This window comes from Carassius carassius, unplaced genomic scaffold (assembly GCF_963082965.1).
Source record: "Carassius carassius unplaced genomic scaffold, fCarCar2.1 SCAFFOLD_74, whole genome shotgun sequence".
Lineage (NCBI taxonomy): Eukaryota > Metazoa > Chordata > Actinopteri > Cypriniformes > Cyprinidae > Carassius > Carassius carassius.
The window spans coordinates 206,928-224,553 of record NW_026775070.1 but is presented as its reverse complement, the minus strand read 5'-3'; the positions used below and the strand labels follow the sequence as shown (position 1 = coordinate 224,553).

At 40.1% G+C, this 17,626-nt stretch overlaps 1 protein-coding gene across 2 annotated transcripts; it reads left to right on the top strand.

The window, feature by feature from the left end:
* Positions 1 to 6,351: 6,351 nt before the first annotated feature.
* On the top strand, positions 6,352 to 16,723 carry klhl8 (kelch-like family member 8). 2 transcript variants are annotated; one of them, XM_059547111.1, is made up of 10 exons: positions 6,352 to 6,477; positions 7,310 to 7,500; positions 7,577 to 8,125; positions 8,991 to 9,177; positions 9,251 to 9,394; positions 9,931 to 10,042; positions 10,981 to 11,149; positions 11,497 to 11,656; positions 11,772 to 11,973; positions 16,401 to 16,723. In XM_059547111.1, the coding sequence occupies exons 2-10, from the start codon at positions 7,333 to 7,335 to the stop codon at positions 16,522 to 16,524; spliced, it is 1,815 nt and encodes a 604-aa protein (XP_059403094.1). In that variant the 5' UTR covers positions 6,352 to 6,477; positions 7,310 to 7,332; the 3' UTR covers positions 16,525 to 16,723. The 2 variants fall into 2 exon arrangements, with proteins under 2 accessions (XP_059403094.1, XP_059403093.1); XM_059547110.1 differs by having other exon boundaries at positions 6,366 to 6,510.
* The last annotated feature ends 903 nt before the right edge of the window (positions 16,724 to 17,626 follow it).

Genomic DNA, 17,626 nt, shown 5'->3' with positions numbered 1-17,626 from the left:
CGGGCTGCGAAGAAATATAGAGCCGAGTATCATCAGCATAACAGTGAAAGCTATCACCATGTTTCCTGATGATATCTCCCAAGGGTAACATATAAAGCGTGAAGAGTAGCGGCCCTAGTACTGAGCCTTGAGGTACTCCATACTGCACTTGTGATCGATAGGATACATCTTCATTCACTGCTACGAACTGATGGCGGTCATATAAGTACGATTTAAACCATGCTAATGCACTTCCACTGATGCCAACAAAGTATTCAAGTCTATGCAAAAGAATGTTGTGGTCAATTGTGTCAAACGCAGCACTAAGATCCAATAAAACTAATAGAGAGATACACCCACGATCAGATGATAAGAGCAGATCATTTGTAACTCTAAGAAGAGCAGTCTCAGTACTATGATACGGTCTAAATCCTGACTGGAAATCCTCACAGATACCATTTTTCTCTAAGAAGGAATATAATTGGATATATGGTGTGGATACCACCTTTTCTAGTATCTTGGACAGAAAAGGGAGATTCGAGATTGGTCTATAATTAACTAGTTCTTTGGGGTCAAGTTGTGGTTTTTTGATGAGAGGCTTAATAACAGCCAGTTTGAAGGTTTTGGGGACATGTCCTAATGACAATGAGGAATTAATAATAGTCAGAAGAGGATCTATGACTTCTGGAAGTACCTCTTAGATGGTATAGGGTCTAACATACATGTTGTTGGTTTAGATGATTTAACAAGTTTATACAATTCTTCCTCTCCTATGGTAGAGAATGAGTGGAACGGTTCCTCAGGGGGTCTATAGTGCACTGTCTGATGCGATACTGTAACTGACGGCTGAATGGTTGCAATTTTATCTCTAATAGTATCGATTTTAGAAGTAAAGTAGTTCATAAACTCATTACTGCTGTGGTGTTGGGAAATGTCAACACTTGTTGAGGCTTTATTTTTCGTTAATTTAGCCACTGTATTGAATAAATACCTGGGGTTATGTTTGTTTTCTTCTAAAAGAGAAGAAAAGTAATCGGATCTAGCAGTTTTTAATGCTTTTCTGTAGGATATGTTACTTTCCCGCCAAGCAATACGAAATACCTCTAGTTTTGTTTTCCTCCAGCTGCGCTCCATTTTTCGGGCTGCTCTCTTTAGGGTGCGAGTATGCTCATTATACCATGGTGTCAAACTGTTTTCCTTAACCTTCCTTAAGCGTAAAGGAGCAACTTTATTTAAAGTGCTAGAAAAGAGAGAGTCCATGGTTTCTGTTACATCATCAAGTTGTTCTGAGGTTTTGGATATGCTAAGGAATTTGGATACATCAGGAAGATAACTTAAAAAGCAGTCTTTTGTGTTAGATGGTTCTTCCATACTTGTAACAAGAAGTAGAATTTACAATTTTGGCTATATGAATTTTGCAAAGAACTAAATAATGATCTGAGATATCATCACTTGGCTGAATAATTTCAACACCATCAACATCAATTCCATGTGACAGTATTAAATCTAGAGTATGATTTCGACAATGAGTAGGTCCTGAAACGTGTTGTCGAACACCAATAGAGTTCAGAATGTCTATAAATGCTGATCCCAATGCATCGTTTTCATTATCAACATGGATATTAAAATCACCAACTATTAAAACTTTTTATCACTGTATTACTCCAGTGAGCCGCGTGAAGCATTTGATTTATAGAAGTTATAATAAGGTATATATTATAGTATTACAGTTTAGCATCACACAAGCCATGATACAAAGTTAAGCAAAAAAACAACCAAAAACAATATAGGTCTCCTTCCGATGTAATGTTAGCTGTGTACAACATCAGCATCAGTTAAAATAGCATTACAATTTCCTTTTCAGAAGAGAAAGCTGCTTACATACAGGCTAAACTAGTGACAGCGAAGATGTTTAATTAAATGTAAACACAATCAGCTTTTCCACATATACCTACTGGCCCTGACTATCATAACTTCTGCTTACCGCTTGCTTCATTACTGAAAATCAGTTTTTATGAATGAATGAATGATTTGTGGTACCGGTTGTTTTGGTCTTCATCAACAGCCGCTTGCACCACTTGGTGATGAGAGAATAATAGCAGAATGAGATCATGCATCGGTATTCTACTGCTATTCATGCAGTTCCCATGTGCAGAGTGAAATACTATGGTTTAAAGGAGGAGGTGAGGGCATTTTTCTTGCTGATCTGGTAGGTGTTTCCACAGTCTAAACTTCTGAATGTGAAATAAAGATAAAAGGGTTTAACAGGACTATCTTAAAATGCCACAAGAATGTCAAGAACCTTGGAAAGAATATTAAAATTTCATACATTATTCCTCATTTCAATATGACATCATTTTAAAGATGCTCTTAGAGTGAAAGCTTTGTAATTACTAGTACAATTTGATTGCACAAGTTTGTTTCCGTAGACTCTGAGCCATTACAGGAAAGAGCAGTCCAGCATTCCATGTAAGGCCGATGTGGCAGCAGGAAGGAGCTGGAATGTACTGCACAATGACAGCAATACACAGAACAGTGCATCTCTTGCTCTCGCTCTCTCCATCCACAGCAGAGCTGCAGCCAAAACACATCCTCCTCACATCCATCCAGAGCTGTCTGCTCTGGCCTTGCCTGTTTCTCCTCAAACCAAGATTTGTTTTCTCCTTTGGTCAACATGGTAAAGGCATCTTTTAAGTACTGATAATACAAATCACTGGGTTCCAAAAACAACAGTATGTCAGACATAATTAGAACTAAATTAGGGATGTTAACCGATGACCGTTTGACCGGTGGTTGACCGTATCAACGTTAACCGGTCAAAGTTGTCGGTAGTCGGTTAAAAAAAAGTGATATCTAAATTAGGCAATTATAGACAGTGGACTATACGCTACTACAGTTAGCCATCTCATTCCTCATCTTTTTGTGTTAAGTGAACAAATTATCCCTCACACTCAATTTTTCATAACTCGCCTGTTTGTAATAAACCAATATAAACATTTGGCGCGAGGTCACAGCGTTTGGGTTCGCGCGCTCACAAGGTTTGCGAAAAGTAAAGGCAACAGGCTAAAACACTCGAGGTTAGAGCCAGGGCAGACGACAGGATGAAGCGTGCAAAGAAAAGAAGTGTGTGGGACCATTTCACCAAAAAGAATGAGACAGATGTAAGTTGCAACTTGTGTGATACAGTGCTTAAATATAGTAGCAGCACATCATCTATGATGTATCACCTGAAAACGCGACACCCGCAAGCCTCTTCGGGTGAGAAAGGTAGCCAAAGCCAACCTACCGTGTCATCTATGCTAGCAGGTAGGAAATGTGACAAACAGCGCTCAGAGACTATTACCCAAAAGATATGCGGAATGGTTGAAAAAGACATGCTGCCCCTTGACTTTGTAAGCGGTGAGGGCTTTCTAGAGCTTATACAATTCCTTGAACCCAACTACACAGTCCCATCTCGACAGACCATAACCACACGCATTGAAGAGCGCTTTGTCAAGAAAAAAGATGAGCTCAAAGCACGCCTGTATCGTGCCAGATGTGTAGCCATCACGACAGACTGCTGGACAGCACTAACCACAGAGAGTTATGTGACAGTCACCTGCCACTGGACTGACAAGGACTGGCAGGTTAAATCAGCAGTACTCCTCACGAAAAGCGTTTGCGGGACTCATGTTTCGCGCTGTAGGGGATTTTAAAAAAGTGACGTGAGTGGCAGTGTGTGTGTGTGTGTGCGGGAGGCAGAGGGGCAGAGAGATGCGACAGAGTTGCGAAATTGCAGGCGTGGCTCGAAATGGCTGTTATTTCAAATAGCGTACCATATTTTAAACTAATCGGTTAACCGGTTTCAACCGGCTAATGAGGCTCGGTGGTCGGTCAAGAAATTTTTTAGTTTTCGCCATCCCTAAACTAAATTAAAACGGTCCTTACTCAAATATCATCAGAGCAATAGGGCAGAATAAGCTATATATATATATATATATTAACGAACAAACAACAACAACAACTCTGTAACACAGCAGTTTACAACCGCGACATCCGCACGGTCCAGACTGTAAACCAGCAATATAAACCGGGTTTATAAAACAGCTCTGAGAAATATATACAAAACAGCAGCTAGCACTCTTTGGCCGCACCTCACCAGCGAGACTAAACTATTGTAACTTTACGCTACTTGCGTTCATCCGCACATCCCTATAACAAACACACATTTAGACTATAATCGGCGGCTAAAGAAAAGAAAATAATAAAACAAGCGACTCACCAGGGGAAAGCGACAGGAAAATATATACCAACAAGACCTTTTCTGTCCACACCACACAGGAGAAGAATCAAAGCGGCCCACTTGAATACGCAGTTTATAAAGCCACCAACACGCCGCAATAATTGCGTGGCACAGGTGTGCTCAATGTCAAGGCTCAGCTCCACGGCAGTGCAAACGTCTTCGCCTTTAAAATACACCCATTAAAATAACACCAAACAAACCCAAATGAATAATATTTAACCAGTCACACATGTAAAACTGCATCTGAGACCTTTATCAGAGTACACAGCAGATGATTCCCAGATCTTTAGCAGACGTCTTACAGATGCAATAAATATATTACATCTGATAAAATGTACTTTTATTACTGTCATTCATAATGTCTAAATATAATTTAATGAATACAAAAATATAAAGACTATACTAAGGATTGGAAATGGCCTATAAGTACTTCTCTGCTGCCATCTACTAGTGGTAATTTAACATCTTCATTTTACTTTTAAATAAGTGTTTGCTTTCCTACATTATAAAACTTTTAGTTACATACATGGGGGAAATCTATTAAAGGGATAGTTCACCCAAAACTACAACTTTATTCAGCATTGTCTTCTCTTCCGTGTCTGTTGTGAGAGAGTTCAAAACACTGCAGTGTAGTGATATCCAGTTCGCGAATGAATCATTCGATGTAACCGGATCTTTTTGAACCAGTTCACCAAATCGAACTGAATCGTTTCAAATGGTTCACGTCTCCAATACGCATTAATTCACAAATGACTTAAGCTGTTAACTTTTTTTAATGTGGCTGACACTCCCTCTGAGTTAAAACAAACCAATATCCCAGAGTAATTCATTTACTCAAACAGTACACTGACTGAACTGCTGTGAAGAGAGAACTGAAGATGAACACCGAGCCGAGCCAGATAACGAACGAAACATCTCGAGTCAGTCTTTTGTTCGTCATCTGGCTCGGCTCGGTGTTCATCTTCAGTTCTCTCTTCACAGCAGTTCAGTCAGTGTACTGTTTGAGTGCATGAAAAGTTAACAGCTTAAGTCATTTGTGGATTAATGCGTATTGGAGACGCGAACTGTTTCAAACGATTCAGTTCGATTTGGTGAATTGGTTTGGTGAAGATCCAGTTACATCGAATGATTCGTTCGCGAACCGGATATCACTACACTGCAGTGAATGCGCTCACGACAGACTGGAAGAGAAGACAACGATGAATAAAGTTGTAGTTTTTGTTATTTTTGGACCAAAATGTATTTTCGATACTTCAAAAAATTCTAACTGACCCTCTGATTTGAAGATGTTTTTCTTACCTTTCTGGACATGGACAGTAGACCATACACACAGTTTCAATGGAGGGACTGAGAGCTCTCGGACTAAATCTAAAATATCTTAAACTGGTCTTACGGGTTTGGAACGACATGAGGGCGAGTCATTAATGATATAATTTTTGGGTGAACTATCCCTTTAAGGATGAACAAATATCGTCATATTAAAAATAACTTTCAAACTCGGTAATACCTAAAGCATTGAAGTTTTGGGAAAAGTTGTGTGGAGCATTTAAAATCACTCAAAAACATTAGACAATTTCTGCCACAAACTGTCCCTTAGTTTACTGTTAAATTTATGGTGAATGGTGGAGATTATGTTTATGAACAATGTTTTTCCTGGTTTCCATATCAGTGGTGTTTGTTCTGATCAGCCTTAACAGAATTATTCGCTGAATTTGAATGCTTCTCACAAAATTTCACGGAGATGTTGATTCTGTGGTGAATTGGACAGCTTTCTTCACTGTATCTCCCAGCGCTGTGTATAATGGTGTCTAGATCAGCTCGAGCAGATAAACGGTCTCTGCACAGCTCGAACTACATCCGCTTGCGAATTGTTTATCCAATGTAGCTCTTCTAATTCGCCCCTGATGAGAAAGCAAAGCTGAATGCGCATTGAAATGACGTCACGGGACGCTTCTAAGCTACTTGAAATTATGGGGAAAATATGTGGCAATTACGAAAATTTGCGATCTTTTGCGAAAATTTAGGAGTTTTGCGATAAATTCATCGATCGCGAAATACTGGAGGGAGTCTATGATCTTCCCGAGCTCTATGGGGAACACGTGACAGAGTAAAAGCGTTCCAATGGTTTGGACTACAAAGTCCAGAGTTCATAGTGCTTCAGAACGCGGAAGTGCCGTCGATCCGTCCTTAGTGGAAGTGCGGCTGTTGAAAATGCGGTAAAACATCGACAAAACATCCAATTCACACATGTAATTGATTTAATCTTATATTATGTTGAATTGCTTAAAGTCAATAAGGTTCATCTCTGATATTTCCTGCTCGTGAATCCGTCCCGTTTGTTGTGTTGACGTTTTAGCTCATGCTGTCATGTTTTGGTTGTTTAAACGATTAGCTTAACGTTACACAATTTATAGTAAAAAAAAAAACACAGAAAGTGTTAAAATATAAAGGCTTTTAATGCAGTTTATTAACGAAAAATGACAAACAGCTTTATCTATATGTCTCTTTGTGTAGCGTTTTTGTGGGGATAAAGTGTAGTTTGTCATATATGATCCTACCCAGCATTCAAAATATAAAAAGATGCTATTAAATCTTTATAGTACTTGATATAGTATAGTACAGTTATTTTCCTTTCATGTGAGCAATGATTCTCAGATGATATGTTTATGATTGTTATGATCTAGGTGAGTCACAGAGTTAAAAGAGTCTGTTTCTCAGTATAAAGAATAACTGAACTGTGGTTCTGCAACAAAGATGGTCTGTGTGTGTGTGTGTGTGTGTGTGTGTGTGTGTGTGTGTGTGTGTGTGTGTGTGTGTGTGTGTGTGTGTGTGTGGAGGACCATGTCTGCAAACACAGAGTTCATTCAGAAGAGACATTTAACAGAGACAGCTAACAGCATGTCAATCATGGGATTTAACCGTCTTCTCCTTTGAGATGTATTTCATTCTGTATAAGTATTGTGTGTTCAGAGTCTGCTCTATACTCAGACTCCCCTACTCTTGAATGTGTGTGTGTGTGTGTGTGTGTGTGTGTGCACGCGCGCGCAGGTGTCGGTGTGTGTGAGCAAGACATGGTGCCAGAACATGGGAATCAGCAGAAACGCTCGTCGCAGCCGTCTAATAGCGAGGGTGACGCGGACGGATCGTTCGTGTTTGAGGCTAAAGAGGCCTGGAAGGATTTCCACAACTCCCTCAGACAGTTTTATGAGAACGGAGAGCTGTGTGACGTCACTCTGAAGGTATCTGACGCAGTGAATATAGTCTCACAGCAGCTTCTTCTGTTTCTAAGTCTCTCCCTTTTGTTTCTCGCTCCAGGTTGGGAACAAACTGATACCATGTCACAAACTGGTTCTGGCCTGCGTGGTGCCGTACTTCCGCGCCATGTTCCTCTCAGATATGGCAGAGGCCAAACAGGACTTGATTGAGATACGAGATTTCGACGCCGATGCCATCCAGGACCTGGTGCTCTTCGCGTACTCCTCGCGCCTGACTCTGACGGTGGATAACGTCCAGCCGCTGCTGTACGCGGCGTGTATCCTGCAGGTGGAGCTGATCGCTCGGGCCTGCTGTGAATACATGAAAGCACACTTCCACCCCTCCAACTGTCTGGCCGTCCGCACCTTCGCAGAGAGTCACAACAGGGTGGACCTGATGGACATGGCTGACCGCTACGCATGCGAGCATTTCAGTGAAGTGGTGGAGTGTGAGGATTTCATCTGCGTCTCGCCGCAGCACCTCAAGACGCTGCTGGCCTCCAGTGACCTGAACATTCAGTCTGAGACTCAAGTGTACAACGCCGCTGTCAAATGGCTTAAAGCCAATCAGAAACACCATGATGTCTGGCTGGATCAGATCATGTCTCAGGTTGGCTCCTCAGGGCTGGGATGGGAAGTTTGTTGGGATCATTTTTACATGCACTTTTTAGTGTCATAGTTAGAAAGAGCCTTTTTCCCAGGTAGGCTATGTTTTCACATACAAGGAATTTGTTTTGGTGACAAGCTTCCACAGTATTAGCAGAATGACAGTGACAAGACATATAAAAGAAAGAATAAAAATGGAATACCGGTATGTAAGTAGGATATAACAATGTACAATAAATAAATGTATGAATAGTGTTGAGTTTAACACGTTTGCGGCCAAGTTAAGTGTTCATGAGATGGATTGTCTGAGCGAAGAGACTGTTCTTATGTCCCGACAGTACCGCAGCGGTTCAGAAGTACGCTGTAGGATCCAGCTTCAGTTTGTGGCCAGTGGTGGCACTGTACAGATCCAACATCACATTTCAGAAATGGGCTTGGATCATTTTAAGCTAATGTTGTCAGCAATGTACAATGTTGTAGCAATGTTTGGGGGGAAGTCGTGGCCTAATGGTTAGAGAGTTGGACTCCCAATCGAAAGGTTGTGAGTTCGAGTCTCGGGCCGGCAGGAATTGTGGGTGGGGGGAGTGCATGTACAGTTCTCTCTCCACCTTCAATACCACGACTTAGGTGCCCTTGAGCAAGGCACCGAACCCCCAACTGCTCCCCGGGCGCCGCAGCATAAATGATGAACACTGCTCCGGGTGTGTGCTCACAGTGTGTGTGTGTGTGTTCACTGCTCTGTGTGTGTGCACTTCGGATGGGTTAAATGCAGAGCACGGATTCTGAGTATGGGTCACCATACTTGGCTGAATGTCACGTCACTTTAAAAATGTATGAAAAGTCTGTTCTGATGGGCTTTTCTCACACAGGTGCGTCTTCCTCTGCTGCCGGTGGATTTCCTCACAGCCACTGTTGCTAAAGAGGAGATGATCAAGGCTAATTTGAGCTGCAGAGACCTTCTTGACGAAGCTCGAAATTATCATTTGCACCTTAGTAACAAGAGCGTTCCTGACTTTGAGTATTCGATCCGTACGGCTCCCCGCAAGCACACCGCAGGTCAGGAGATACAGCCGTGATTGTTCCTGCTCTCTTGTGTTGTTCTGCTGTGTCTAACGGAGAACCCTGACAGGTGTGTTGTTCTGCGTCGGGGGACGAGGGGGATCCGGAGACCCGTTCCGCAGTATCGAGTGTTACTCCATCAGTAAAAACAGCTGGTTCTTCGGCCCTGAAATGAACAGCAGACGCAGACACGTGGGAGTGATTTCAGTAGCAGGTGAGAAAGAGATATGAAAAGCTAATAAAACAACTATTTAAGGAGAATTAGAGAGGGATTAAAAAACTTATGACTTTTACTTCACTAGTTTTGTAAAAAGTGGTATCAGTTCATCCCTACTTTAAAACACTAGTAATCACTGTGTCGTTTAATTATATGCTTTATTATAGTGAACAAATAAGACCTCTTTTTTTATATGTTGTTTCAATTAATATCCATTAATATTAATGGGAGAGAAATAGTACAGTGTAAGAGTTTTACAAATAATATAGAACAAATATGGTCTATTCATATAAACTAAACTCAAGAAAATATCAGGGTGTTGATTTATGTCAATAGAGAACATCCCTAACCCAATTCTGGTTAAATAATTATTACTGTTATAAAACGGACCAATTTTTGCTTTTATTAGAATTTTTGTCTTTAGTGTGGGACAAAGTAGTACACCAGTAAAAGCTACAGTGAATACTGGAACCTCCTGCTTACAATAAATGATTCAAACATAAGAATAAAACTGCACATTCATCATTTTATAGGGAAAGTGTATGCTGTTGGAGGCCATGATGGCAACGAGCACCTCGGAAACATGGAGATGTTTGATCCACACACCAACAAGTGGATGATGAAAGCCTCCATGAACACTAAACGGTATGAGGAATAACAAGCTTTCATTGACTTTGGGCCCCTTCTCTGTACGTCGCTTACATCCAAGATTAAATTTCACATCCAAGATGATATCATCACACTAATCAGGATCTGGCAAATTCGGTTCTTCAAACACACCTGTTCTTGATGATTAGTATAACTGGATCGAGTTATTTGAGATAATCACGCGTTCATGGGTTGGGTTTAAAAGGGGTTAGGTATCGATACTCGAAACCATGATCAGCAGTGCAGCGATTGGTTGGCGGCATGACAGTGATATAATTACATCATATAATTAAAAAAAGACACCTGACGAAAAACTTGCAGAATATGAGCAGTAATTTATGTCATTATCACCCAAGTGCTGATAGCTCGCGTGCGCAGGTGAGACCTGAACAGCACATGTTGATATCATAGACCGTATAAAAAAACGTGGACGTATTTGATAATACCTAGAATATCAAAATCAACTGCGGACGGTAGATCCTTTTCCTATTTGACGCCTAAACTCTGGAATAACCTACCTAACATTGATATCTCCCAAGGGTAACATGTAAAGTGTGATGAGTCATATAAGTACGATTTAAACCATGCTTATGCACTTCCATTAATGCCAACAAAGTGTTCAAGTCTATGCAAAAGAATGTTGTGGTCAATTGTGTAGATCGCAGCACTAAGATCCAGTAACACTTATAGAGAGATACACCCATGATCAGATGATAAGAGCAGGTGCTGTTGCTTGTAGTTAGATTATTCTTATTTTCTTTATTTTTATTTGACAGTGTAGTTTTTCCTTAAGTAGAGCACATACCAAACCGTGACTCTGAAACTCACAAACCGAACCATGAGTGAGTTGAAATTTTCCAACCCAGTATTGACACAGAAGACCGAGCTGAACATGCAGGCAGAGGGAGATATCGTCCTGTGTTTGTGTTGGTCAGGAGGGGGATTGCGCTGGCTGCTCTCGGCGGACCCATCTACGCTATCGGAGGTCTGGACGATAACTCCTGCTTCAGTGACGTGGAGCGCTATGACATCGAGTCGGACCGCTGGAGCGCCGTGGCTCCTATGAACACACCCAGAGGAGGCGTGGGATCTGTGGCGCTCGGGGTACAAAACCTCATCATGAGTCACCATTGTACACTTGGTTGTATATAGACTGACATGTTGATATGTATATTATACACCATTGTAGAAATGAAACAAAATAGAAAGAGAATGAACTGTTATACACATTGGTAAATCCTTTCATAATAACTATCAACGTGTAAATTAGAGATTCATTGTTTAATATTGACAACTTCAAAGATCATAACGTTATTTTATCTGAATCGTCCAGCCTGAATTGCACACAATATTCACCAGCCCAGACGAGCTTTCCCTTCTATTGTTTTGAGAGGGTAAATGACTTCTGTTCCTTCACGGGTTTGATTGTGTTGGTGTGGCGTCTTCAACAGGGCTATGTGTACGCGGTCGGGGGAAATGACGGCGTTGCTTCGCTGTCCAGCGTGGAGCGCTTCGACCCTCATCTGAACAAATGGACAGATGTGCGAGAGATGGGGCAGCGGCGCGCTGGAAACGGTGTCAGCGAACTCAACGGATGCCTCTACGTTGTTGGTAACAATCAGAATTTGTTCATCTTCATAATTTGAGACTTGATGTGAAACCAGGCTCAGCTACGCTCTGCTGGAGTGAGATCTGTGAGCTTCATGTGATGTGTGTTTGTCTGAAGGTGGGTTTGATGATAATTCTCCGCTGAGCTCAGTGGAGCGCTTCGACCCCAGGACCAATCACTGGGAGTATGTGGCGGAGTTGACCACGCCCAGGGGCGGAGTCGGCGTTGCCACGGTGATGGGGCGTGTCTTTGCAGTGGGGGGCCACAATGGAAACATCTACCTGAATACGGTGGAGGCTTTCGAGTCCCGGATGAACAGGTGAGATATAACGCTGAAGTAGTGTTGTCAAAAGACCCGGTACTTCGGTACCAAGTCGGTGCTAAAAAAATGTAAATGTGACGGTACCAGGTTTCTTTAAGTACCGGTAGTACCGAGGTCCCGTTCAAACCCGGTTCAGAGCTATGATTTCCGCGAAGCAGAAAACGAGGACGGAATCTCAAAATCCAGTCATGAAAATGAAACTTACATTTTAATATGGACAGTCATGGAATTTGTCAGTTAGCATAAATTAATCAAATCAAATCTCCATATGGACCAGTATCTGTAAATGTTAAGCCGCAAATGTTGCTTGAAATATGAATGCGTGTTCTGCGCGTCTCTGTGAATTAATGAATGGCAGAGAGGTGCGGGTTTGTTTACTACATAGACTGAAGCGCATGACGCTTGCATTAATTTCAGCATCTGAGCTTCAGAGTTCTCTCTCCATCAAGCGATCTTTTCAGTTTCTCACACATGCAAAAGAGAGAGAGAGCGAGAGTCTTACCACGCTGAATCGACACGCTATATGTAAACTATTCTTTATTGTCTTTTCCTGTCAAAATAATGGAGTTCATTTAGAATTATTCATATTCATTTTCAAACAAGCAGAAGACATACCGGTTTCTCCGGTAGTGGGCGGAGCTAATACGCAAATGGCAATTTCATGATTTTCCTGATTTTGTACCGTCCCCGTTTTGATTTCAGCAAATCAGTTTGAACGAACGCAGACACCGTGATTAATATTCATGAGCCCAGCAGCTCATCAATTCATAGTGCATTGTATATACATTAGTATGATAGTAGAATTAGTAGTAGTATTATCTTTTAATAATAATTAATATGAATACTAATTAATATGATCTATTACTATTTTTTTTACAGAAACCCTCAATGACCAAAAATATCTTAAGCATCACCACCAGTTTTAAGTTCAGTTAAAATGACAAATATGCATTCATTAGGCCTAAAAGTTAATTTTTACATAAAGGCATTGTGCTAGAAATATTACTATTATTTAGTAAAATGTATGTGACACTGCTACTACTGTTGAAAAAATGTATAAAACTTTATTTTTTAAAGAAATAAATCACAATATTTCTTACATGTTTTAATTTTAATAGCAAATCCCCTTTATTTACCAGAAATAAAATGTTTAAATTTCATAAATTAAAAGACAAATTAAATTTGGGTGAAACTTGTTTACTGTTTTTCATAATTATATAACTTGTAGAAAACCTTTAAACACAATTGTAAATAAGTATAAAGAATGGCATTGGTTTTATTTTTAGTGCTAAAAAGTTGTTGTTTTTTTTAATTAGCATATTTTTGTGTTTTGCTTTGGTACCGAAATTGGTACCGAGAACCGTGGATTTTCACTGGTATCGGTACCGAATACTGAAATGTTGGTTCCGTGACAACACTACGCTGAAGAATACAAAAATGGTGTGCACATCCCAAACATCCAAATAGGACGCAGGTGCAAGACAACTGAATACAACCCGAATTCCAGAAACGTTGGGACGTTTTTTAAATTTTAATAAAATGAAAACTAAAGGAATTTCAAATCACATGAGCCAATATTTTATTCACAATAGAACATAGATAATGTAGCAAATGTTTAAACTGAGAAATTTTACACTTTTATCCACTTAATTAGCTCATTTAAAATTTAATGCCTGCTACAGGTCTCAAAAAAGTTGGCACGGGGGCAACAAATGGCTAAAAAAGCAAGCAGTTTTGAAAAGATTCAGCTGGGAGAACATCTAGTGATTAATTAAGTTAATTGATATCAGGTCTGTAACATGATTAGCTATAAAAGCTTTGTCTTAGAGAAGCAGAGTCTCTCAGAAGTAAAGATGGGCAGAGGCTCTCCAATCTGTGAAAGACTGCGTAAAAAAATTGTGGAAAACTTTAAAAACAATGTTCCTCAACGTCAAATTGCAAAGGCTTTGCAAATCTCATCATCTACAGTGCATAACATCATCAAAAGATTCAGAGAAACTGGAGGAATCTCTGTGCGTAAGGGACAAGGCCGGAGACCTTTATTGGATGCCCGTGGTCTTCGGGCTCTCAGACGACACTGCATCACTCATCGGCATGATGGTGTCAATGACATTACTAAATGAGCCCAGGAATACTTTCAGAAACCACTGTCGGTAAACACAATCCACCGTGCCATCAGCAGATGCCAACTAAAGCTCTATCATGCAAAAAGGAAGCCATATGTGAACATGGTCCAGAAGCGCCGTCGTGTCCTGTGGGCCAAGGCTCATTTAAAATGGACTATTTCAAAGTGGAATAGTGTTTTATGGTCAGACGAGTCCAAATTTGACATTCTTGTTGGAAATCACGGACGCCGTGTCCTCCGGGCTAAAGAGGAGGGAGACCTTCCAGCATGTTATCAGCGTTCAGTTCAAAAGCCAGCATCTCTGATGGTATGGGGGTGCATAAGTGCATACGGTATGGGCAGCTTGCATGTTTTGGAAGGCTCTGTGAATGCTGAAAGGTATATAAAGGTTTTAGAGCAACATATGCTTCCCTCCAAACAACGTCTATTTCAGGGAAGGCCTTGTTTATTTCAGCAGGACAATGCAAAACCACATACTGCAGCTATAACAACAGCATGGCTTCGTCGTAGAAGAGTCCGGGTGCTAACCTGGCCTGCCTGCAGTCCAGATCTTTCACCTATAGAGAACATTTGGCGCATCATTAAACGAAAAATACGTCAAAGACGACCACGAACTCTTCAGCAGCTGGAAATCTATATAAGGCAAGAATGGGACCAAATTCCAACAGCAAAACTCCAGCAACTCATAGCCTCAATGCCCAGACGTCTTCAAAGACGTTTTGAAAAGAAAAGGAGATGCTACACCATGGTAAACATGCCCCGTCCCAACTATTTTGAGACCTGTAGCAGAAATCAAAATTGAAATGAGCTCATTTTGTGCATAAAATTGTAAACTTTCTCAGTTTAAACATTTGCTATGTTATCTATGTTCTATTGTGAATAAAATATTGGCTCATGTGATTTGAAAGTCTTTTAGTTTTCATTTTATTAAAATTTAAAAAACGTCCCAACTTTTCCGGAATTCGGGTTGTAATATAATCAAATAAAGAAGTGAAGTCTGCACACTGAAAACTACTGCTCCAGAGGAATTTAATCAAGCTCAAGCAATGTGTTACGAACCCCTCTTTAGAATTAGTAGAGAAAAAGGGTTGCATGACATAAAGAAGGATACGTGAGACCTAAATGAAATGCTATAACATTTATTCAAATAACCAAAACTAAGAAAACGCATATCATAACGAAATAAACCCCAAAATACTTCTACAAAAATTACCAAACTATGATAGACAGAAATGAACAACGAGACACTTCAGGTCACTCAGGCGAATTTCGAATATTCATCGAATTTAAAATAAAAATCCACATTCAAATGCAAAAACGTTGCATTCGAATTTTAGGTGTGCATTAAGGAAGCTGCCTTATGAGCCCCGGTACTTCACAGTCCGTGTTCCAGTCCACCTCGCCACCCGCACAGCCGTGTTACACAACTCTCAGAGGCGGACGAGCTCCACATGCAGTATCTGTCTCATCTTTCACCTCGTGTACGCGCACCGTCCGCGCGGTCTCAAAAAATGCCCACACGCGGATGATGAAAAGGACATAATGCAGACAGTGTGTGGACGGCCGAAGTATACTTGATCTTTATCAGTGGCGCACGAGATGCGATGACGATGTAAGTGGCATTGCATTATAAGGTTATGTTAGCCTATCCAGTTGAAGCCACTACAAAAAAAAAAAAAGAGAACATCAATGTGGAGAAGATCTCATTTACATCAAAACTGAAACCAAGCCGTTCACACAGAACACATATTTCACACATTTTCTAGAGGGACACCGTTAGACTCGTGTCTCGCACAAGAGAGCCGCATGTTTAGAAAGACATGTAAAATTAATGTATTTAATTTAATTTTCTAAAAATATCTCGAGACTTTGTTGGGTTTTTGTTCCCCATCCCACTGCATCTCATGTTTTTAAATGAAAAAAATTTATTCTGTGTGACTGGTTTTCCACCCTTTTTATTTATTTAACAATGCATGCATACATGACGCTGTTTTGTTTATAGTTCTTTGAGCAAATTATTTAATAATTGGTACATAAAAATTATTTTAAATATTGATTTTTCACAGTCATGTATTCTAATGCTTTGAATAAACGTGCAGTAATATTTTGCTCCATCTAAAGAGAAGCAAAAAGCTTTTCTTCACCCTAACTAAAATTATGCATTTTAAATTTGAATACAATTTGAATTTTGATCATATTTAAGTAAAAAATTTGAATTTAGTTTTTCAGCTATTTTGACAGCCCTAGTTGTGATTAAGTTCAGATGTAATTATATTCTTTGTGTGTGTGTCTGCACCAGATGGGAGCTGGTGGGCTCTGTGTCTCACTGTCGGGCCGGTGCTGGAGTCGCCGTCTGCTCCACTCACATTAGTCAGATTCGAGACGTCGGCCAGGGCTCCAGTAACGTCGCTGACTGTATGTAGCTACATCGCCAGAGTTTGACACACTACAACACTAACGCTTCAGCCAAATTACACACCAAACACCTGCTTTCAGCTGTAATGTGGCTCTGAATCTTCTGTGTACTACACGACAAGAAATCTTTGCGTTTGTGCTTGAATTTTGTGAGTGGAAAGTTGTTGTTTTTTTTTTTGTTTTTTTTTTAAGCAGTGAGATCACATGATCACTGTATGTGTTGTTTGTGCTGATTTATGTTTCCTGAACTGCTGAAAGTAATTTCTCTCGTAGACAATAAGAAATAAACTAGTAAACTAGACTATAGTGCTCAGAAATCAGAATTGATGTTCAGTCCTCTGAATATCCATGACATGAGTTCAGTAAATCATTCTTGTGTTTGATTGGCAGAATGACTTTAGATTCTTATAAATACACAAGCTTAAAAAAAAAACCTATTTAATGACTTCAGGACACAAAGAATGATCAAAAAGAGATCGTTCTATAACCGAGTGTTTGTTTGCGTGAGGACAATCACAGCAGTGATCAAGATCCATGAGCACTAGCAGAGTTATTTCTAACGTGACACAATTATACTTCAGTTGTGAGCCACGTCTCATTTATGACTTCAGCAAGACTGTCTTAATGGAACCCTGCATAGGATCTAGACTGGTTTTGGGTTTAGATTTGTGCTGAACCGTCTGGAGCCATGATGTGTGATAAAGGACTGTGCTTCTGTTGTGTTTTTTCACTGCCAAACATGAGCCGAGAGAAGCTCAGTATATGTTGCTTTTGTATTACAAATGTAAAGCTTTTCTGGCTTGATTTTGTGTTTACTGTTTTACATTATTACAAAAATTATTAAATTTTGAAACCAATGCATTATACATTGAGGGAATACAGATTTTGTTTTTAAATAGGTCTTTGGTGGGTTTTTCTTTTCCAATTTGACGAGTCTTATTTTAAAATCTCTTAAATCCTGCAGATAATTTTTTTTTTTTCTAAAACGTTCATATTGTTGCTTTTATTTAGTTGTAATTGGTTGGACTCCAGCATGTCCATCTGATTATATTTGAGATCTGCTGTTGAAATGTTGATATTGTTTAAATGTTTGTTACATTTTTCTGGTGT

Bases quoted from the DNA above. Each gene is read 5' to 3' on its own strand.
- klhl8 (XM_059547111.1), top strand. From the start codon at position 7,333: ATGGTGCCAGAACATGGGAATCAGCAGAAACGCTCGTCGCAGCCGTCT. The intron at 11,150-11,496 runs GTACAAAACCTC...CGTCTTCAACAG, and splicing joins TGGGATCTGTGGCGCTCGGG to GGCTATGTGTACGCGGTCGG. The intron at 11,657-11,771 runs GTAACAATCAGA...GTTTGTCTGAAG, and splicing joins CGGATGCCTCTACGTTGTTG to GTGGGTTTGATGATAATTCT.